General features: G+C 32.7%; 1 protein-coding gene across 1 annotated transcript in view; it reads left to right on the forward strand.

The window, feature by feature from the left end:
* The window catches only part of LOC119675322, a 61713-nt gene extending 36551 nt beyond the window's left edge, over positions 1 to 25162 (forward strand). The window contains exons 2-4 of the mRNA XM_038086515.1: positions 19900 to 20368; positions 24013 to 24052; positions 25029 to 25162. Coding sequence (XP_037942443.1) covers positions 19901 to 20368; positions 24013 to 24052; positions 25029 to 25162 — 642 coding nt within the window. The 5' untranslated portion in view covers position 19900. The remainder of the gene's footprint in view (positions 1 to 19899; positions 20369 to 24012; positions 24053 to 25028) is intronic.
* Positions 25163 to 25630: the final 468 nt, after the last annotated feature.

Genomic DNA, 25630 nt, shown 5'->3' on the forward strand with positions numbered 1-25630 from the left:
AGATAAAAAATGACCTTGAATTGAAAAATTTTTGTTTTTTGTACTGAAAACCCAACTTTGCTCGAGTGGCGCAACGTCATTTTTAATCCTATTGTTCCAAAACTTTGGGAATATCATTTTTTTGGTCAATGGCATATTCCTAGGGGGTGCGCTCATTCAAAACTTCATTTTTAATTTTCCCCCTTATAACGTGAGCCACCCTAATGTTGCAGGTAGCCCGCCAAGTATTCCAATACATATTAAGTCAGGGAATTTGCACCCCCACAAAGAGAGAATAGGCCAGCTCATTAAATATGGTTGCAACAAAAATCGGAACGTTAAAACCTTGTGGAGATTTTCAACGACTTAATGCACAAACTCTACTAGAGCGATACCCTATCCCACACTTCCCAGATTTCGCACAAATATTTACTGCCAAATTGATCAACTCTATTATAGACATAAAAAAAGCCACTGTCAATATACTGTGAGCTGCAGAGGATAGGAGGAAAACCGCGATCATAACAAGATTCGGTTTTAACGCATTCAACGTGATGACATTCAAATTATGCAATGCGGCGCAAACGTTCCAATATTATAGGATCATGCTTTTTCAGCAGACTTTGTCATCTGCTATATGAATGATATTTAAATCGTAGTAGTGAAGATGCATACTATCAGCATATCATTACGATGTTCCAATTCTTACAGCAGCACGAATTGAAAATCAATGTAGGTAAGTACATGTGTTTTTGCTAATGATGAAGTAATGTTTCTAGGTATTCGCGTCAGCAAAGATGATGTCAGTAAAGAAACGTATGGACAATGTCCAGTGACATATCCATATATAATGGAAATAGAAGTGTGTGACCTAAATATATATATTTAAATCGTCTCTCGATGTTTTTCTTTTTAGCCTTGTAAAAGTGTTGGAGGGGGACATCAGGTGTGTAACCAGAGGGTTTAGATGCATATATATGCAATGAGCGCAATTCTTTGTAATTCGAGATATTTCTTCCTTGATTGTCGGAACACGTAGTTGTTTATACAGCTGTTCATTCGTTACATACCAATGTGCACTTGTGATCATTCGTAGTGTTTTAGATTGAAAACGCTGAATAATTGTTAAGTTTGAGTCTGCTGCAGTACCCCATAATTGGGCACCATAACTGCATAAGGTTTTAGTAAAGTTTTGTATATAAGCAGCTTTTTGTCTAGTGCCAGTTTGGAATTTCGGCTGAGGAATCAAAATAAGTTTCGCAATTTGACACCCAAGGCTTTACGCTTATTAAATAAGTGTGGCTTCCAGATTAGTTTACTATTCAGCTGTGTGCCTAAGTATTTTGTTTTTACAGCTTGTGGTAATTGAGTATTGTTTATTAAGACAGGCGGGCACGTAGACCGTTTTGTAGTAAATGTTTCTTGGACAGATTTTGACTTATTTGGTTTGATACGCCAATTTTTTTCCAGAGAGCAATATTGTTAAGGCAGGTTTGTAGTTTGGTGGAAGTACGAATTGGATCATAAAATATCTGTATCGTCTGCAAATGTACCGATAACACTCTTATCGGTAAGGGGAAAATCCGCAGTATATAGAAGATCAAGCATTGGTCCCATTATGCTACCTTGAGTTACTCCTGCTCCGATATCATGAAGTACTGTAGTTTCGATTCCATGCTTAATGAAGAAGTGCCTTGCCGAGAGGTAGAATTTAATAAATATGAAAAAATTTAATGGTAGATTCAGTTTTAGTTTGAAAAGAAGGCCCTTATGCTATACTTGATCAAAAACTTGTGAAATATCTATATGTGCCGCAGTTCAATTTTTCTTACCATCTATCGCACTATGGACATGTTTGTCAAGTCTAAGGATTTTTTTCTATTTTGCTACGTTTTTGGCGAAAGCCGAATTGACGGTCAGGGATGAGTCTATTTTGTTGAATAATCGGTGTAAAGCGCTTTAGAACCAGGATTTCCATAACTTTGGACAGAATTGAAAGTAGACTTATTGGGCGATATGATTTGACATCTTCTAGGCTTTTCCCTGGTTGCGGTATCATGGAAATTTGCGTTAGCTTCCACTGTGACGGAATAAGCACCCTTATTATCACAGCGTTAAGTAGATGAGTGAGAAAAATAAATCCTTCTGGTGGTAGCTGTTGCAGGGTCATGCCTGTAATCAAATCGTATCCTGATAAGCCAATGTTTTCTAATACTTCAAAATCAATTAAGTCTGGTATTTTTCTTCTATCCGTTGGCCAGTATGCGGGTTCACCTGTTGAAATTGAGTGGAGATTGAGTACATTAATTGCTTCGAAAATTTGTCTTCCTTTTGAAGATATTAGGCGAGAACCCCTACTAGAAACCTAGATCCAATCAACTGAAAAAATGATATGTACATATTCTTCGAAATACTAAGACGCCTTCTTTAATTTGTACTACAATTTTTGTTGCCTGAATTTCTTTCGAGTAATATGGTTTTACTTCATAATGTTTTATCGATTTCCTTATGAGGATCGCAGAGCCACCGTTTGCTATACCATTGGGATGCATTGTGTGATAAAGTTCGAGTTTCGGAATTTTAAAGAAACTACGCGTCGTGAAATGGGTTTCTGATACCAGCATTATGTCGACCTGGTTTATTTTTAAGAATGCTTTTATTTCGACAGAATGTTTTGGTAGACCATTTGCGTTCCATATAACTAAGACAAAATCAATAAATTCAAATAAATACATTTTAAAAAGATTTAATATAAATTTATTTACATAAATGTTCTCCGTAATATCAACTGCTTCACGGCAAAAGTTGCTCAGTTTGCGGAATGATTTGTGGATTGAACTGTAAAATGAAACTTTCGCCTTGAGAAAACTGATCGCAAAAAGCTATTATCAACTGTCTAAAACTAAACTAAAACCATTCATGATGGCGACTACTTGTACCTTTACTCAGAGTAGTAGTCAAAATAATGAGATATTTATTAATAAAACTTCAGACATAGAAAGCCACACTAGTGATAAAAATTCTAGTACTCAAGCAGGAAAATCAAGCTCGCAACTTGAAATAAAATTATCTGTTAAAAATAACAATCCGTGTTCTTTAGACGAGTACTATACTGATGAAGAAGAGTTAACTCGCGAAACAAACTGGATGAATAAAAGACATATGAAGGGAAATACACATAAAAAATGAAAAGCCGAGTCTTCAGCAGAGGTAGAACCTAATGAAAAGTCATGAGCAATAGCTAGCTCTGAAGGAGGCAAAAATATACAAGAACTTGTTAACGAAAAAGCTATTATAAACACAAATTATCTCCGGTATCACAAATTATAATATACTACAGCAAACTGTTCATAATCATGTTAAAAAGGATTATAAAATTAAATTGCTTAATAATGAACTGCTGCAGATAGTTCAGAGTACAGAACTCTCACTAGATTCTTTTTAACAAGGCTTACTTAATCATGGCTTACTTACCAAGACAAATAATCTCGTCCAATCAGGTGTATGGTCAAAAATCTTCACCATTTGTGTCATCCGGTTTGCATTATTAATTATCTTCAATCTAAAGGGTTTAAAATTATAAATGCTATCAACAAACTACAGTGGAGAACGAAAACCCCCCTCAATATCTTTATGGTGACTTTTGACCAGACTGAAGACGTAAAAAAGATACACGTATTACAAATTATACTTAGTTGCGTAGTTAAGATTGAACCTTTTAAAACAGCAATCTAATACCACAGTGCAAAATATGCCAGTCTTACAGGCATACTAAAAACTATTGCTCTAAACAAGCAAGGTGTGTAAAGTGTTCAGGCCGGCATGAGTCTGACAAATGTCAAATTAAATGCTAAATGCAAAAGGCTAAATGCTGCAACTGTGGTGAAGATCACCCTGCTAACTGTCGTGGTTGTATAGATGCTAAGTAGTTGCAAAAAATTCGAGAAAAAGCAGGAAGCAGCGCAATCCTAGAGTACAACTACCTCAAAATGAATGCCCTGAACTCTCATCAAACTTATATCTGAGATAGTGAATTCTCGAGAAAAACGCACTGCACAGTAAGCAGCTGCTACTCTGATTTCACAGGAAAAATGCACCTATGCTGGAGTTGTTAAAAACACTGGCAAAACTTCTGCATTTGCAGACAATGTCGTTTTTCAGTCAACCGATTCAATCCAGAACTTGTGAAAAAGTAACTACACTGGAATTGCATTACAGGCTTTGATCTCATCACTTTATAAATTCTCAAGAAACTAACACACAATGCTGGAAAGTTGCAGATGTTGTAATGATCCCCAAACCAGGAAAGCCACCGCACGAAACCCACCGCATATACTCGTACACAGAATAAGAAATGTCATCGATAAAATGCTTTGAACTAAGAAACATACTATCATCTGACTTTTGTGATATCATAGAATCATATTTGCATGAGAGAAATGAAATGAAACTTCGAAACCATCAAATTGACTATTTACGAGCAAATACTAAAGTCAGTCTGAATGTATGACGCACAGCTATAGCGCTGTGTAAACAAAAGTTATATAGAAGTTATACAGCACTTCCAGAATAAAGTGCTCCGATCAATAGTAAACGCCCCATGGTACATCAGAAACAGTGACCTTCACCGCGACCTAAATGTATCAACCGTCACTGTAGAGATAAGTAATTTGACAGCGTCCGATCATAAAAGACTCCGTCAGCAAACAAATGAAGAAGCCAACAAATTGCTTAACACTAACAGTTTAAGAAAACAATTGAAACGCAGAAAGCCTTTTGAACTGGTGGCGTGATCTCAATAATATTTAATCGAATGTATTGATATAAACTTATATTACAATCAAGTCGCTTCTTTCTACTTATGGTAAGTCGCTTCAACGGTTACAGTTTTGAAATTTCGTTCATTCCATTCATTTCAACGCTAACGCTTTTCTAATTTCGTTCGTTCCCGTCATTTCAATGCTTGCGCCTTTTGGAATTTCGTTCGTTCCAGCCATTTCAGCACTTACGCCTTTTGGAATTATGTTTATTTATGCCTCTTCAACGCTTACAATTTTTGGAATTTTATGTTTTCAATGCGTTTTAACTCTACGCTATATGTAATTTTTTAGTTCAGATTTAAGCTTTAATTAAAAAAATAAAATACTCACTATATTTAATTCTAATAACGAATTCTGATGTACTCTCTGGGCTATACCCCAGCTATAGATAGGGCCAAAAAGTTCTTTACAAACTCAATTTCGTGCCTGTTCCAGGCTCAACAACATTCATCGTCTATGACATATCAACGCGGAATGCAGGTCCATCATAACCAAATCATTTCTGCAGCATGTTCTCAATGCCTTACATGCCACGCATATCCTGGCAGAAAGGCTACCATCAAGCTAATAAGTGATAGAACTTACATTTCATTTCATCGTGCAAAGGTCATTAGATATAGTAAAATGGTAATTGGTAGATTAAGAATGCCAGATCAATGATTCGCAGTAATCCATATCGATTTAATCGACTTAATTAGACCACTTCCGACCACAAGTGAATACACCTACTGCTTAACCTGCATCGACCGATGTAGTATATGGCCGCCAGCAATCCCAATCGAAGTCATCCACGCTTCAGTAGTTGCTACTGTAATTGCTGGATGTTACACTTTGGCGTGCCATTGCAATTCACCACACACCAAGGCCATTACCACTGTCCCGATTGTTCAACGAGCTAGCATTTACTTTAGGCGTTAGGTATCTGTGATCAAACCCTCGTTACCCACTGCACAAAAATATTATTGCACGCTTCCGTAGCAAGTTAAAACAGGCTAAAAATGTAAAAACGATTAATGCTGGACTGAAATACTTCTGCTTCTCATTTGTGTCTTGAAGAATACTTATGAGGGAGATTTGGTTACCACACCTGCTAAAATTGTGTATGGTAGCGACGTAAAGCTGCTATATGATTTTTACGAGGAAATCAAAGATAACCAGTTAAGAATTCGTTCTGCACCATGAGTAATCTCAGAGAAGCTCTTAGTTAAATCTGCCCTGTACCAATATTGCTATACTCAAAGGACAAAGACTTCGTCCAACGCGAGGTGGTAAAATGCATTCACATTTTCTTACGTTTTCTTGAACTTATCATAGAATCGTCGGCAACTCAATTACTGTCAGGAGACTGATGCGGCAAAACCTTTAGCAAAATTTACTTGAAAGTCTCATTTGAAAAAACTTGGTATATGTTGCAAAATTACGATTCAAAGCGATGTAAAAATAGTTATACTACGCCCATTCTTAACTCATTTCATTTCTGCAGCGGCCTGATATAAGCGGCCACATTGATATAGAGCGCGTACATTCCACGTCGCGATTTTAGTACGTACTTTAAAGTGTCGATTCTATTGTTGCGTTCTTAGGTTTCTGCTATAATAGACCTATTGTTTCAGATATATGAATTTTGCACTTACAGATCCGATGTGTGTGCCGCCGAAGCAGGAGAATTTCTCAAGTATCGAGTGTCTTGAGTACCTCTTGGAGACATATCATCCATATTGTTTGAATTAATATATATATTTTCATATCAAGAGGTCACGTTTGGCAATTTCCATGAGTTGGCTATAGGCACAAATCTTTGACTTAGGATGGATTGCCTACCTTTTGAAGACTAAGCTCGTTTTTTACACGTTTTTATAATGAATCGCTTGTTGCAAGACCGTCTTACGCTCCAGCCCCACCTACCTGGTAAACAGATGCTGTGATGTTTTCCTAACCGGGCTGTATCTCTGTATCCTCTGTATCGGCCACCTGGAGACACAAGGGAACTATCTAACTTCTTGGAAATTAGTAAAAGCAATTGTAATAAAAAAGTATTAAGATAAGCTATTGAGTAATAAAAAATGGGCCTCAGAAGAATCGAGTGATCAGATAAATGACTGAATAAGTTTATTTATAAATATAGCACCAGATATTTATCGTTAGAGCGAAGTTAATGACTAAATAAATCACGAAAGCATAGTAAGAAGCTATAGCGAGGCGTCTGCTTTTTGGCAGGGTGTTCACAATTTGATCAAAACGGAACTCCAACTATAACATAAGCATATAGCATAAAAGACCAACATAACAATTTATTAAAATCTTCGCAGCCTGTGACTGGTTTTTATGGTAAATAGTTACAGAAAAACGGCGACTTACCACAGATTGCAACATTTTTACATCAGGTACCAAACATTTCATATCTGGAGGTGATGTTTTCATTTCATGAACTAAAACCTTTTCTTCAGCAGATCGTTTAAAAAAAGATGTTTGAATCAAATCTTTAATTACACATTTATCCATTTCTAAATATTATTTTACATTTCCAATTTGCTTTATTTTTTCTTTATTGCAATAATAACTTTGATTTTCGTTTTGTTTCCAAACTCTACATAAGAGAAAGGAGTTCTCGTGCAGTCATTTTTTCTTTTATTTTGTGTGAACTTTGCGCGGTTCAGTTTTTTTACTAAATCAGTTACTCATATAAAACGGCAACCCTGACTTTGATTTTATTTGCACGCTTTATATGAACCTAATGGTTCAGTTTGGTTGACTGAACCTTTAGTCATATGCAAAACGATTATCGCTCAGTCATTTTTCTCCTCTTTTGTATTAGCTTTGCATAGCTTGAATAGGATCATTTTTTTTTATTGATTCACATGCACGCATTGATTTAAGAGTTATGATTATTTTACTTACATATTTTCTTGTTTTTTGTTTTATTTTTATATATGCTTGCATATTGTGTTGTGTATTCAATACTGAACATAGTCCCACTGTAAATGTGATTTTAATTGCGTGCTTTGTAAGCAGCACAGTGCAGTTTTTACTCTGAACCTCAGAATATTTTAAGAGTAAGATATATTTTCTTTTTTAATTGAAAGTAATGTTGGGTTTAACTAACACATGTTTGATTTTGTTTGTATTGTACGTTTTTGTGGCTATGTTATATCGGTTTGGAAAAGCTATTATAAAAAAATGGTAATTACCAACATTTTGGTATATTAATAAAAGTCAAAAAGAGAAGCTTTGTTAAGGTGTTCAGACAACACTCTGAACCATTCGACGCCTCGCCTCTGGTAGCAAGTGAAAGTATTAAATCAGAAAAGGAAGATGTTGAACAAGGAAAAATGTTGCACATTCAGACACACAACAACATTTAAAAACGAATTGACTACGATGAACAAAATAACTTTGATAATTCGCACAAATCGATAATACGGACGATAATACTCTTCTGCAAAATCTTTAATTTTACAAAAAAAAAACATAGGTTGTTTAGACTGATCTAGAATAAAAATTAAAAGAAAATGAAAAAATGAATTTCCTGAAGAAATTGCTAACGCCAAAGCTGCTACATACATAAAAACAAAAAAGTTGGAGTCTCATGTTAACAATAATCAAAATTGATTCGCTATATTAGTAGTCAAAAACAATTAAACTATTAAAAAAAATTAAGCCATCTCCAACATATTTACTTCTATAATGCTAAAACACACTTGTTAAACACCTATCACAACTTCTAGATTATAATAGCTACCATATGTTATGGTCAAAGGTGGCAATGCCAAGGTGCAAACGATCGAGGTGCGCGCATTCTGCATAGGTACGAAACATCCCGAGCTGTTGCATGAATACCGTGACCTGGCATCGATGAGAGCGAATCGAAGAAGTACCGTTACGTCAATGCAGCACTGCATCCAAACTACAGGGCTACTATCATTCGCCCGTCCGAGACGCCTAACTGGTAGTAAACTTGAAGAAGCAAAGAAACAGTTCCAATTTTTAGTGCAAGCAAATATCTGTCAACCATCCAAAAGCTGTTGGGCTAGTTTACCTCATATGGTGCGTAAAGACATGCAAATTGGGAACCTTGTAGCGATTATCGTATGCTCAATGCACAGATGAAGCTCGACCATTATCCAATTCCATTTATATACGATCTATTTTACAAACAAAAGCTGTGTTTTCGAAGATAGACCTGCAGAAAGCCAGTGGCGGCCATCGACATCCCAAAAATAGCTATACCACTCCATTTAATTTGTTCAAGTTTAAATTTATAGAGTTTGGACCTGACGTTTGTCATTCCTAGATACTTGCGGTATTTAAATGTGAAACTCGGTTTCCAGAAATTTCATCTGGAATATATGTGTTTCTCTTATAATAAGTGTGTTTAAAGTTGACAGCTCTCTGAAGCAGTTGTATGGATCCCATTGCAGTGTCAGCAACTGTGAGAATGACCATGTCATCGGCAAACGTAAAGATGACCGAATTAAGGGGCAGGGGAATATTGCATGTGTATAAAAAAATACGGTATCTTATATGCTGTTTTATGGAATGACAGCACTGAAACGCATTAACTCAGAGTGATCATTTTCGATCCTTACATAGAAGAAAGATTCTGTAAGAAATAAGTCGAGGATATTACAAAATTGGACTAGAAAAAAGCTTCTTAATTTTGTTAATAGACCTTTATTCTAAAATTTATCAAAGGCCTGTGTCACATCTAGGAAAACCGTGGTGCAAACCTTAGTGTCTTCTAGACTTTTTTCTATTACATCAATGATTCTAAGAATTTGTTCTATTATTGAATACCCAAACTGATGGATGAGAATAAGTTAAAGTATTTCAATGATTGGTTTTAAAAGCTAAAGTAGCGATGACTTTTTGGAAAGTCTTCCAAAAACTTGCGGTACCGTTGGTGAAAATGATATCGGTATTGATAATAATATGATAATGGATAATTGGGTTAATACTTTAGCAAAAGGTATGAATTTATAATTAACGTTAATCAAACAAAAGTCGAGTAAAGCAACTGCTTTAATATTTCTGTTGTCATCAGGTCAAAGCCTAGTGATTTTTTATATTTCAGTAGAGTTTTAATTAGGTTAAAGACTTTATTTATAGGAACTTGAGTTAATTTTTTTTAAATTATGTTATCTAATGAGAAAATATTCATTAGCGGCTCAATAAAAACGAATGCTTTTTCTAGAGAACTTCTAGTCCACTGACTTTTACTTTTTAATTGGCAATACACATTGGATTAGCCTTTTTAATTTTTTTGTGAGTTTCCACAAAGGCTACCCAGAGTTCTTTCAATACTGAGACACTAACATACGTTTGAAACAATTCCTTTTTAATATCTTGAAGTGGTCTTTTGAATTTTTAGGATGCGTTATTGAAATTTCGCCTATCAGTTGGCGATCTCTTCATATGTCATTAATTTCTCAGCTTATGTTTTGGAGCTATAAGATCTTACTTCTCGAGGGAAATTAATTCTGATTTGATTTTTTTTCCCCGGCTGCCTTTTTAATTTCTTTTATGAGTATGATGCATTCGAGTTCTAAGTTTTCCATTGTGTCTATTCTTTTATAGTTGTTGATGTTTTCGTTGTGTCGCAAACAAAAGAACTCCTAATCTGTGGTCTTATTGGTGAAATGGAGCTTATCTTTCTTCATTATGATTTCCACAAATACTAAGAAAATATAGAATGTAAAGAAATCAATACAATTTGGAATTTTCGAATCATTGATATGACAATATGTAGGCTTTCCAGTAGATATTGTGTCTCAAATTTTTTTGTTAATTGCAAGAGAATGTGCTCGAGGTATTGTAGTTATTAACCTGGAACGCCAGGAGAGATGCTTGGTGTTAAAATCTCCGCCGAGATTTTAGATCGTTGTATAACGATCTAAGAGCTGCTTATGTACATCAGTTGTTATTGCATGCATTGAAGAACTGTATACAGCTTCAAGCGTTATGTATTGTTGATGTTTTTTTATGTTTACGTTAAAAGTTTAAAATTTATCTGAACGAAAGTGTTCTAGTCCATAATATTGCATACTTTTTCTTATAATAACCGGACTCCTGCCCCGTGCGTTGTTGATTGGATATATACTATGATGAAAAGGTAACTTTTAAATTTGATGTATGATTCTTTATTGAAATGGGTTTCTGATTTGTAATTTTTTGCAGTTCTTTGGTTACTGCACAATGTCGTTCATTTGCAGGGTGATTTTCACCGCAATTGCAGCACTTTGATTGTTCGGTTTTCTTTAACTGACATATTTCAGCACTATGCTTACCCGTACATTTAACACCTCGTACTTGTTTCGAACCACAATTTTTGGTAGGTCAAAAGACTGGCATTTCTTATACTATGGGATAAGTGTACTATCGTATTGGTACAATTTGTACTATATAGTTCAGAATACCGCGAATGCCTTGAATCGTGTTAACAATATCAACACGGGTATTATTACGAATGATTGCTTATCTTGGTAGGTATGTCTACCATATTATTTGTTTAGTTAAGAGAAATACAGTAAAATATCTACAATCTATACTATCTGCTGTGTTTATTTTATAAACATCATTACTGAGCAACTTTTTTGGCGGTAAATGAGAAAAAAATAACATATTGTTTATGATAAACTCCATTAAAGCTACGTAAAGCGTTGGTAACTAGAATGTCAGCAGATCCCAAAACAACGTTTCGACATTAACGTGAGTTTATGTGTTGTGGATTCGTGCCATTATATTTTATTTTAAGCTCCATACAAATTAAGAATTTATATCTTCTAATCATACACATATGCTTAAACGATTTTATATACACAGATATAGCATCCGTATACAGGTCATTGAAGATATTTTTGTACAAAATGTTATTAATGACAGTATGGGTTCTTTATCTTGCTGAGCACGCAAGTTTGAATAAAAATGCGTTCTCTATGCGGAGCCGCTCTTTTTTGTTTTAATTTTTCTATTCTCTCTCCGAAACCTCTTTATTTATTGCAAAAATAGTCAAATAATATCGTTTCCTTTCTTTCCTCTGCATTCAAAGAGACAAAATCTCATCCTTCTAATATTGCAATGTCATGTTAATCATATAGTATAGTATTATTACATATTTCTATTTAAAATTAGCAATATTGTGTAGTGTTTCCATATGAATTCTTTTATGTGCAATACAAACATTAAAAATTATTGCTGCTACCACAGAAAATGATTAACAACTTACTTATGATAACAAGGTTTCAGTGCGATGCCAAGCAAAATATAAGTAATCGTGAGCTGATGGATGTCAACCCAGCAAGAAATAATGGACAACACTGAAGGAGATTTTGCCTTGCCGGTGAACTCTAACTAGCAATTGCCAGTGTGTCAGGTGCTTTCTTATAATGTAGCTAATTTAAAAAGTAAATTTAATTATAAAAATTTTTTTTTACTTTTGTTAATTTATACATATGACATATTTTTTCTATTTGAAACACATGTACTGGTCGAAAACCAAAATAACTTTACTTATTTCTTTCAAGATTATGTATTGTGCTGGGTGGGAACGCCTAAAATTCATAATGTTGGCAGAGCGAGTGGTGGTTGTCTTTATGGTTATAAAAAATGTTTGGAGAAGATATATTCCTTTAAATTTCTAAACATTGGTGATAATGTTGTGCTATATTCTTGTACTAACAAAGTTGACTGTTTCTTCATTCCACGTTAAGAAGATTTTTCTAAACTGGAAAAATTTTTATACGATTTTAATAAATCCGTTTACTATATTGTTGGCGACTGAAATGCCCATGTAGCAGATAATCAAGTAGTTGATGACACGAAGGGAAGAAAATTTTTAGGCTTTCTGGAGTACATTGGTGGTGTTATAATTAACGGCAGGTGTGGAGGTGATGAAGGTGGGGAGTTTACATATGTGGGATCAAATGGGTCAACTGTTGTTGATTTCTGTATCTGTTCATTTCAGTTACTTAGATACATAAGCTTCTTACATGTTCTTTGCAAATCATACTCTGATCACATGCCGCTGGTTATTGAGTTTCGTTTTCCATCAAGTTTAAAAGTACTTCCGAATAACGTACAAATTCCGAAAAAGAATCTTGTGCAGGTAGATACAGAAAACGTCTAGAAATAACCACTTGTTTTGATTATATAAGTTCTAATAATATCAAAAAGTTCGCGATGCGTGAGGAAACCAGACATTGAATAAGCGTTTTTAACCCGAAAATGAATGGTTTGACAACCAGTGTCAGGAATTTAGGAAAAAAATGTTTAATTCCCTTAATTTACATAGTTCGAAAATACAATCTAGAAACACATCGTACTTCTTACTTTGCACTCAGATCTCGATACGCATACCTCTACCGTAATAAAAAACTTCAATGGCAATTAAAAAATATTCAAGCACTTACTTATATCTTATATCAATGTGAAGACTTTCGAATTCACTATGAATCTCTACTTACATGCAATTCCGACCTTCCAGTTATCTCTTGTTGTCTTCCGCCTTTTGTTAATTCTTTCCTTGTATCTCCTTTTGAAATTCGTGAACTCTAGCTTGTGCTTGCAAACACCAAATCTACTAAAGCTCTACAAAAACGTTCCTCCTGGTTTCCTCAACGAGTTACTCACGCTATATAATTATATATTTCTTCACGGTATCATACCTTCTTTGTTTTTAAAATCGATAATTCAACCCTTGTTTAAAGAAGGGGTTCCCAATATAGTTACAAGTTATCGTGGACTATCATTGCTTGACTCCATCTATAAAATATTTACTGCTATTCGCGTATATACTACTTTTGCGTATGAATGCGAGCTGGGTTGCGCTCAATAATATCTTAAATGAATACCAAGCTGCATTTCGCATATTTTACTCAACTGTTGATGACATTTTCAATGTGGCTTCTATAATACACTTAAATTTAAGTAACAATAAAAAAATATACCTAGGAATGCTTTATTTGTTAAATTAACTACTTTAGGCTTGTATCATAAGTTTTTGACCACACTATTGAAATTATACTCGAACACCAACAGTTGCGTAAGGGACAATAATGTCTTCTTCATTTAAAGTTACTCTAGGAGTAAAACAAACATGTCTGCTTAGCCCGATTTTGTTCTCCCTATACTTAAATGATCTGCATGACTTTTTAACGGGTGGAGTACCTATTAACTCAACTCATATAAAAATGCTTTTGTATTCTGACGATGTGGTTCTGCTTGCGGACTCACCTGATGTATTGAAAATTATGATAAATGATCTGTTTAGGTATTGTTCACAATGGAATCTTATCGCGAATCTAGATAAATCTAAGATAATGATTTTCAGAAAAGGTCATAGAGTAAATAATTTGTTGTCGTAGAAATTTGGGGAAAGGCATGTAAAAATTGTCAATGAATATAAATTTGTTTTTTTTTTGATATCATCTAGTTTCGTATTATTTTTTTATAAACTAAAATTTTTTCAGCTATCAGACAAATCACAATAAAACGCTTTTATTTAGAAATTTGAATCTTTATTTTAGAACATCCTCAGTGCTTAATTTTCAATAAAAAACTTAACTTAAGGTTTAATTTAAAGCATAACTTACAAAACCAGATGATATAAAAAAAACAAACTTATTTATGAATAGTAATGGCCTCTTTGATGAATATAAATACCTCGGAATATTAATTACGTATAACCTTTTCTACAGTATACATTTAACCTCGAAACTCTTCTTAGGTAAAAGTTCAATTAACTCCACGTGAGCAAAGTACTTGTCTAATCCTAAAACAACTTTCATAAAATAATTGAAAGTTTTCTACACGGCAGCGTTCGATTATACTTTACGGTGCTCAAGTTTCGGGTTAAAAACACTATGATCAAGTGGAAAAACTCTTTAGATTTTTTATCCAAAAGATACTATTCCTACTTACTAACACCCCAAATTATATGCTCCACTTAGAAACGGGTTTGTCGACGCAGTTTATAAACACAATGCAAACACATTTCGCTTATGTAAGATAAATTCTTAATTCTACCTCCACAAGGCTTCCTCGAATACTAGCTGAACTTATAATTACCAAAGGCATATATTGGGCTAAAGATTAGAAAAATATGTGTTTAGAACTGGGTGTTTCAATAACCAGTTTTCGGAGAATGGATCTTAAACTATTGCACAATAATATTTTAACTTTTCCCTTGTTGCAAATGCTAGATCGGGATCTCATGACATGTACCCACAGCTGCAATATGACATTATGCATAATTTTTATTTTGAAAACACTCAGTCTACTTTTTAAATGTACAGAGGGTCTTTTTAATCTGAACGGTAGAGAATTTGATACATCTGAACGTGATTGTTCTTTGTGTAATCGTCATAAAATAGAAAATGTATGTCATATTATTGGTGTATATCCAATTTTCAGAGAACATAGACGTATTTTTTCTGATAAAGCACTTCTGTCCGAAAAAGAAGTGAAAGTCTTTTTAAACGGTAGCAATATTTATTACCTGTATAAATTTATGAAAAATGTTTTAAGTTACAGAAGATTAATTATTGATGAGTTTATATAAATAATAATGTTAATAATATGCACCACTTTTTGTATGACAATCTGATATATAACAAATACGTTATTGTCAAGTTAGATTTTAAGAAAAATTCCATAATTTTTGTAAATGCTGCATGAATTTTTTGAAACAATAACTAATAAATAATAATAATAAAAACATAAGAACCCTGTAACGACACTTTTGGGGTGACGTTCAAAAATATATAATTTTTGCTGGGGTATCCTCAACCGTCGTCCAGGGTCGTAACAATAATATTTATATTCGCTGAAACAGAGTTTTGATTGATAGGAAAAAGAAACGTAGTTGTATAATATTTTATTAAATACATTATTTACTTTAAAAAAAATGTATCAAACAAAATGTATTTAAAATTCAAATAAATCTCTACGTATACAAAAGAAAAGAAAAAAATATTTTCTATTTTGAAGAAAATAGTTTTTAGACAAAGATCGAAGAAATTATTATCCCCGCTCATGATTATATCATTGCGGAGAACTTATGTCTTCTGAATACGTAAATTGTATGCTTCCAATCACAAGAGATCCCTGTTGTTAAAGACGACGATGCTTCTGCGGTTGGCTTTGGTTTATGTGTTGAGAAGATTCCTGGCAGGACCGCGTGGCGCCCTATGTTTCTATTTTCATTTTTGTAAGCGACGGATGTTCTATGCTAAGAAATATAATAATTTGGCTGAATGAGCCAGGTTAAAAGAAAAAAGAAATGATAGTAATTTTATAATTTGACCGAATGGGCCAGGTTTATAATACTTTGACTGAATGAGCCAGGTTTTGGTTTGATGAACCAGTAGGTTGAATAAGGCAGCGTACTTGTCACTTTCAAAGTGAAACTCCAAGTCCTCGATCATATTAAATGCGCGTCCTTTTATACAGAATGTGCCGGGGCGTTGATATTTTTGCTGTATATTTTGTACTATTTGTGTTACTTTTTTGTGCTTTTTGTGCTTTGTGTTTTGTTCAACAAAAGCTATCATGCTGTGACATTTCTAGTGATAAAAAAATAGGAGGAAAAGGCAAGAATAATCTTTTAATGCTTCCACAATTACTTCAGCACTTTATAAATGATAATAAATTAAGTTTTTATTTAAATTTATTAAATTTTTTCCATCAATTAGTTGAAAAACTGTTTTGGTTACAAAATGCACTTATTAAAATTAGTATTACATTCGGGTTGTACCCAAAAAAATTATTTTTTAAAATCTGTTTTATAAGTAGTTTAATTGAACACTTGACTCACTCTGCTCTTCGAACTGTTCGAACATCATAAATAAAAGTAAGGCACGTGTGCAATCAAATGTAAGCACATATTGCACCCCTAAAACCGCCGTAATGTAATATTGTTTGCTATTAGACTTGGCACAATTCTGTTTTGATGGACCTAATACGAGTACGCACGTAGAGAACTATTATCAATATGCATGGGCAAACAGAGCTATAATATGCAACATGTGAAGCAAGTACACAATATAATTATAAATAATAAACATTTTAAAACATAATGACATGAAAATACTTACATATATTAAATACATTATGTTTTTAATATAAACAAATAATTTATAAAATATTTAATACACAATTTATCTTCTCTCTTTTCTTTTGGAATCCATAGAGTTAACAAAATATTAGGCACTGTTAAATACCTATAACTTCACTCGTCTAATGCTGATGTAACGCAAGCGAGAACCTCGTCAGAGGGAATTCGTCCATAAGATTTACATACATACATTTCAAATACATAACATATATTGAGTCTAATTTTTGCAATTTTGAGCAGTTTAAGAGGAAAAACGGTTTGACACCCAATGCCAATGTATGTAACTTAAGTTGTTTTGAAAATAGTGAACATTATATAAAATTTTTAGCACAAATTGTCCAACCTTAATTTGCTGATGAGTCAATCAAGCTTAACGTTAACATAGTACCGTTTATGAGACGACGTAGTAATACATGACCATCTGGAAAAAACGCATCTCTTTTCTAAATATAGATGCATATACCATATAGACAAATAGTAATGATAACAATGCATTGATGAAATATTAAATATAAAATAGCAAATCGCCTAGTTTAAATAGAGTGTGTGATTGGAAGAATATATCCCTTATTATTACTTCCTTATAAATCATTCAGTTTTAGGAAAATTATTCAATTACGCTGTAGGACTAAAATACATTGCAACAGTATGAATAATTGCTAAAACAGTTGCAACACCAAACTTTAATTAAGATTCACCAAATCTGATTTCTTGTAGGCTAATATATTTGCTACTTAAATTGCTGAATACTTGTCGAAAATTACTTTTAATACTAGAATGAAATTAAATCATCCCTAAACATCAATTTGGCTTCTCAAAATGACTACTCTGATATTAAATCTGATCAAACTTATCTTCCATTAGATATTGTGTGTAGGCTCCTGCTATTTTTGTTATATATTTGGACACCAACACCTTTCGATAATGCCGAGAAGTTAACTTAACCTCCTTTTGAAAAAGGACAATCACTTTAATAATGGTTTCAAATTATAATATTTGTAGACCCTATGTATGGAATAAAATAAAAAGAAATTTAGTACAGACATTAAACCATAAACTAAAAGCATAGTGAATTGACTGCAACTTAGACTTTGGTAAAAAAAATTTAAAGAGCTCTTTCCAGCGGAATAGTCAAGATATCGCAAAGTGGATATTTCCAAATTATTCCAGGAAAAAAATAAGGGATCAAAAGTTGAAATTTGGTTTTTTGTTTGAAACAGTGAAATAAAAATGTTCAATGCTTTTTCAAAATGTATTCTGCTTTATGAATGTGATTACTGGTTAGTTGATATTGTCAGCAATAGAAATCTGTTGAAATATTTTCAAAGAACTCTACATATGGCAATATTGTATTCGCTAGTGAAACTATGACAAAATCTATTAGTCAGAATAGATTGTTAGTTAATTACGCTAATCATTCTCATAAAGCCGAGGCATGATAAATTCGCTGGTTGATTATATGGATGGTGTTTATTGTCCTTTCAGCCTTATTCAACTAGTTGATTAAAATTATCACCAATGTATCATGTTTCTAAAGGTAAATGGCAGTGGCGTGCTGTTAAGGCTGCTTTTGAAATTTTTTAAATTGTTCTGTTCTGTTCTGCCTTCTGAAACCGTATTTTTAAAGACACTGCTTCAATATAACATACCTTATGTAAAGAGTTCGAACTCGGGTTATGAACTTTAAAGCAAATATTTTTACAATAATTTTGTAAATGATTTAGTAAAAATCATGTTGCACTTCTGACTACTAACCGGTTCCTGATGTATCTGTGAGTAGATAATGGTTAGCTGATATACCTATCACATGAAATTCATACTAATCAGGAATATAATTACAAATTTATAAAAGAAATATGTTAAGATAATCACCATTGTAGATACTTGACATTATAATTTTCCTATAACTAGGACACAACTGCTAGAAATTTTGTTGTTTGGAGAACACATGTCAATCAAATCTTTGTATAGATTAACTTTAGAAATTATATTAATATTGAATAAATAATGAATATGAAATCTAATGAATAAAGACATATAATCAATTTATATATATATATATATATTAAATAAATACACATTAAATTAGTTTTAAAACAAATCTTTTTTGAATAATTATTTTAATAATATAATAAGTGTTGTATAAATTTATTATTTACAACACAAAATTTAATCGTAAATAAAATTTTAAATAATTTATTATATTTTGAACGATAAAAATTGACCGTTGTATTTCTTTCTGTTACTAAAAATTAGTCAAATTAAAAATCGTTCGGAAAGAAATTGACAAATGAAAAAGGGTCACGAAACGTTATAAAGCTTAGATTTTCAATGGAGAAGAAGGCTCACACAATGATGTCGAAACAACCCTGCTTACCCAATTTCACTTACTTAAAACATCAATAACGAAATGAACAACATTACGTCCTTTTTCCATTAACTGAGGGTGATAGAGTCTCTAATATTTATTAAAGCAAACCGTTTTTATATTACATCCATTTGAATTTATAAGCCGTATTTTTATAAAAGCAATCCGTGACTTTACAAATTGCGGATATATTGCGGAAGACACTTGCAAGTGCATGAGTCAATATTTGAATTGTGGCATCGGAAGTTATCTTTATAAATAATTTTTAAACCCAGGAAGGCAGACGCAATATTGCAGTAAATCATTTATTTTCGAGTACGTATAAAGTTATTTCAAAACGTATAAAATTATTTTATAGTGCTATAAGGGTGTTATTCTCTTTGTTCTACAAGTTGAGAGATTTGTAAAAATTTTTATTTCTTTCATGCGTACTAATATCAAGGGTCTTTCTTTAGAATTAAAAAAGATTTGGTTGATGATATACTCTCCAAAATTTTTCTGCCTTAAATTATTTTCTCATTGGTATAAATACATTTTAGTATATTGATGTCAAAGTTCTATATCTGCTATATAATTTAACATTATTTATAGTCATATATATTCTGATAACAGTCGTTTTTCAGAATGTCAACTAAACGTAAATCAACGCCAAATAAATTTAATGTAAAAAATTTAAACTTAATGGTCAAAAAGGAGTTAATGTGCTCGTCAAATGAAACAACCGTGCTACATGGGACAACTTCAAGCAAATCATCTAGGCAGCGTGAATCTAAATCAGAGAAAAACAAATATAGAAATGAGAGTCATTTAGGAGAACAACAAATACATAAGAATAATTTTCAAAATTCAATATTAACAAACATGAATTTCATTAAAAATTCAACAGACGTTGCTGTATATGAAAACAGAAATCAAATGGAAAATGCTAGTGGTACACAGAATAGTTCTATTATTGAACACAAACATGCAAAAAAACATTATGCATTCCATAACATTGACTCCGATGTTTCTGATCCGGAATCTGGAGCAAGTGAAAACGGTGCGCAAATTATACCAAAAGATAGCATGGCAAAAACGAAGAAACTGAATCAGGTATATTGTTTGAAAATGATATATATTTTTCTTAGTTCTTATGTTAATACTTATTCATTAAATAATATAATAAATGTATAATATTTGAATTTTTTTACCTTGATATCTCTTTGCCTGTTTAACATATCAAGTAAGTCGTTGTGACATATATCCAGTTTCCCGAGCAAACTCATTTGACAACGTATTTCATTAGAGTCGGCTAGTGAGAGCAACTACTCTTATTACTCTTATACGAGTATACGCCATATATTGCCAGCTAGTTTATACAATTTATGTAGTAATTACAGAAATAGCAGCTAACAGTTTGCTATAATAAGATCTTTTTAATAATAAGATCTTTTTAAAATAGTTTTCGACGGGTTGGTACACATGACTGGCAATCGATTTTTCTGACCAATTCCGTCACTGAAACCTGTGATTACATAGCAAGGATATTTTTGTGTAACGAAATGAAATTGGACTTTATATGTGTTGTGGCACCTTTTTGTTTAATAATATATGTTGCACATTCGTTATTTATTTTTTGAAAGAAAATTGGTAATCAAAAGGGTGTGGCGATCAGAATTGTCGATTTGTGTCACATTTTCGTCATTCAGAACAACACGACAACACGAGCCTATCACATCACCAGACTAAACGCTCTAAAATGTAAAACGACTGAATCACCACTGATTTTATTTGGTTTTTAAAATATTATTAATATCTATAATGGCGCGTCTTATGACTAAAGGAGACTAGAAGAGTTCGAACAGTAATGAAGAAGCAACAACAAAAATTTGATTAATTTATTCAAATTTTTGTTGATGCTTCTTCCTTACTGTTCGAACCCTTCTAATATTTACAATAGTTCAACAGTTGTTAAATTATAAATATTGCGAAATGACAAATGTCTATAATTACAGTTCCTTTTTACATGAGTTACGCAAACAGAGTTGACAAGTAAAGGTCACGAAATAAGTAACTTATAAATATACTTCTTTTGCACTATAAGTTATGGTTTAAATTTGAATTTTTAAAGCATGAAATAGTAGAATAGGTAAATCAATTCAACATTTTCTTGTAGATTTGTGCTCCAGAATGTTAAAGAAAGCAAAAGCTTGTACGCTTCCACGTTCGTCAGTAACAATCAGTTCTTTATGAGCAACTAAACACAAAATCCTAATTCAGTGCTTTGCTTTTATTTACAGTTATTACTCCACGCAGTGGCGTAACTACAGGGAAGCGACTGGAAGCAACGCTTTAGGGCCCCCGAATTTAGGGGGCCCCATTATAAATTTATGCATTCATTATATTTATTTTTAATAAATTCTCAAAAGTGGGACGAAACGTTTTATGTTGGAATAACTTAAATTTTGATTTTTGAACAAAGTTGCATTTGTAACTTTAAGAAAATCTTTAAAATTTCTTTGTGTTGACATTTAAGTGGAGCCAAGAAAAGAAAAGAGCAAAACGAACGAGAAAAAACATTAAAGAAATTACCAAAACTAAACAATTTTCTAAAAATAAATGAAAACAAAAGTGAAGAAGTAAACGATTTAAATAATGTCTTCGCTAATTGTGCTACACAGAATAAATTGACATATTGTTCAAATACTGGAACAGGCTTCTGAACAGACTAATTCTTCCGACCACGAGAGAAGAAATACTGAACAGACTAATTCTTCTGACCTCGAGAGATTACAAGGGCCTTTCCCAAAAGATCCTAATCAAGAAAATAGAAGTTTCTAATCTTCATACTATAATTTAAAAATAAAATATGTAACAGTGCCACGACTTTGGTTATGCTATTCAAAGTTATTGGATTTATTATATTGTAAGCCGTGCTGGTTATATTGTAATCAAACAAATCAATAGTGTTCTGGATTTCGGGATTGAAAAAATTTGTCAGGAAAAATAAAAATACATACATCTATAAAAATTAGTAGGCTAATTTTAATCAAATCAGATGGTGAACAGCGTCCGCTCCCGAAAAGTATGTGCGTAAAGTTTCATTCAAAGAGTTCAAAAGCTGAGAGAGTAATTTGAACTGAAAAAGTATATACCTATATACATATACTAATATATACTTTATGGTATCTTCGACGTTTCCTTTAATGCGTTATGAAAATCTTGACAAGCTTAATATACCCTTTTTACACTTTTTCGTGTAAAGTGTATAAAAAGATGTTAGTGGGAGCCCCTTAGTTAGAATTTGCTTATGGGCCTAAAAAATGCAGTTACGCCACTGACTCCACGCATAGTTTATTAAGTAAAAATTGAGCAGCTGAATTACTACCGCGATGTTGACTCTTAGATACCCATATTTCTACCTTAATCGAAATAATGTTGTACACAATTGCATTTACAACTGAAAACTGAGTTTTATTAGATGTTTGAAAAGAGGTGATATTTTAAAGAGGAGACATTTAAAAATTTTTCTCTATGTTTGTTACCAACAGTTGTGCAGTAAACACGCCTCAACGTGGTCTTTTTTGAAAGAAACACCTAAATTTATTTTCCTGAAATTAATTTACATTAAATATTTCAGGAATACAAAATTTTTTATTAACATAAAAGCCTAGTCAAGTCTTACGGCTTTAATAACCTAGAACAAATAAGATATTAAAATCACTGGATGATAAATATTTCACGATAATTACTGATTTCCAACGGAGCTCTGATATTATGTAAAAAGGAAAACACTATTATTCACTCAGTTTAAAAATTTAATTAAAAAACTATTCACATTACACATCACAGTTACTGACTTAATAATATTAATTCAATATAACAAGTTATTGGACAAAATACTCACGTAATATTATCACAACTTAAAATTATTAAATTTGTTTTTAACAAATTCGAAGAAAAACACCACCACCAACTATACGAGGTAAAGACGTAAACAAAATCTCTATTGTAATTATGGTAAACGCCATCAGAAAGCTTCGTTTCTTTACATTTCGTTTTGCTCACCAAAACTGCAGCGAATATTAGAAAAGCAAAGAAAAGAAAAGCTCTCGTAAGTCCGAAAATAAAACATTTATTAACTGGTGAGGTGAAGTTTTACTAAATAACCACCGAACCGGGTAACAGGAAAATTCAGACTTAACCAGTTATCATTATAAAATATAAAAGGCAGAGTCGTGTGGACAAGATGGTCTTCAGTTTTTTTGGAAAAGAAGATCAACGTGTACAAACAATAAATCTATGGGTTTTAACAGGAAATATGAGTATAGGTATAAATGGAAGTGTAAAGTATTTTTGTTCGATATTAAACTTCAAACAGAGAAGATAAAAAGTAAATTCCTTCAGGAATTAAATTAATAATACTAGCATCTAAATTAAAAATAAACTTGTGAACTGAGACAGAAGTAAAAATATCTAAATCACATTTTATAAAATTTCAACATCAAACTATCGCCGAATGGCTATTATATTTAAGGCACATTATATGAAACTATATTATATAAGCTAGGTTTACTGTCTTGAATTTTCTTTTAAATAATATAAATATATATAAATAAGCAATGTTAGTTTTTTTTTAATAAGAAAAAAGTGCAAAAAAAGAAATTGTAAATTAAGTGAACTTTAAGTGCACGGCTATATCTAGTTTAGTTTTTTTTGTTTTTTTTTTACATATCAATAAAATTTCCAACTTTTAGCTAGGTACAACAGTGAAATGGGAACATCACAACAGCTGCGGTGAGTACCTGTCTATTGTAAATTAACTAATTAATAAAAGAAAACGGAATAGAGGTACATACCCAAAGTAAACAGTTTAAATTTTATTTATTGATCCTAAAAAAAATATTTAACTTTGCTGAGGTATTTCTGTTTTTTATCTATTTGTAGTGTTTTTGTATCTATATTATTATACCGGAATATCCACAATCTATGAAAACAAATTAATTAACTGAATTTTATTGTTTTGTATTCAATATCTAGCTAGAAAACGTACTAATCAAATTTTTAAGTCTTCCGTTGAACCCTGGTATAGTATGAGTATACCAGGACGTACGGGTAAGGCTCCATTTTAACAGATACCTTACTGCGTCACCGGGACATTGGCGTGGTGGACCGACTTTCCCTTTTACTTGTGGGATCAAAAATGAACACAAATAATAAAATAACTACTGGCGAGAACGGCCATCAAAAAACTTATCAAAAAAGACCACCATACCTCAACATATGGAGGAACAGTAGCCTTGAATTGGCGCGAGCCAAGAAGCTGCTACTCAAAACCCGATAGACACGGCACTAACAGAAGGAAAGCCTAAAAAACTCAGCGGTGCAAAAAGAGGTTCAACTACCTCCTCAGAAAAGAGTTCAGAAGAGATGGGGCATATGCCAAAGTTGTTATTCCTATGCCAATTAACAAGAGCAATTATGCAGAACATTGAAATAAGAGGCAAAGGGCGACAGAAGAAACACTTCCAGAGGCAACTCATAAAAAGCGACTTATAGATGACCAATTCCTCAGCTCCAGAAGATAAATTAAGCAATCTTTTGTTTAAGTTAGTCTTCTTAGACTCATTTTATTATTATATAAACAAATAAAATTTAAATTAATATATTTACATTGAATTCAATTCTTTACATAGAAGCACGCAGCACATTCTGCTTTAAGCAATAACTTTGTAATTTATGATTTATTATTCTCTCCAACTCTCAATTTTAGTCAACGAAATTGTCGAAAATGCTAATGAGAATGTCTTTATTCAGCACAACTCAGTGGACAAAGCATTCCCACGTAAAATTGCTAACTTGCAGTTTATACCGCCAGAATACATTGTACCCACGTTGTGCTCATAAGGTAGTTATATGATGCTACATATAAGGTGCTACATATGACTCAGAGCCGCAGCACAAGATCTTCAGCAAAGTTAGATGTCAACACAACCGCGAAGGGGCAACCCACTGCCTCCTACAAAGACGTGATACTAGGCATTAAAATGGTAGTGCTCTAAAAGGGCAATCTCATTCTTATCTGAAAATAAGAGTAGCCGAAAAAAAACAGGTTACAAAATCAGCATCTCTAGGCGTCATCTATAAAGTAGAACACAAGGCTTTGCACTGTAATAATGGTGCATCAACAGAATGGTTAAAAACGACCATCACAAATGCGTCACCATCGGTAGGCGCCTCGCTGTAGTCCACAGAGCAAACTAAAATACCTTAATCACGGAGCGCAGTGGGGCACTGTTCCAGTTCTCAGACCCTAAAAATTTCTAGGATTCTGAACCTTTTACAGGTGTAGAATAAAGGACTCTACATCGATAC

The sequence above is a fragment of the Teleopsis dalmanni genome, chromosome 2 (genome assembly GCF_002237135.1).
Source record: "Teleopsis dalmanni isolate 2A chromosome 2, ASM223713v2, whole genome shotgun sequence".
Classification (NCBI taxonomy): Eukaryota; Metazoa; Arthropoda; class Insecta; order Diptera; family Diopsidae; genus Teleopsis; species Teleopsis dalmanni.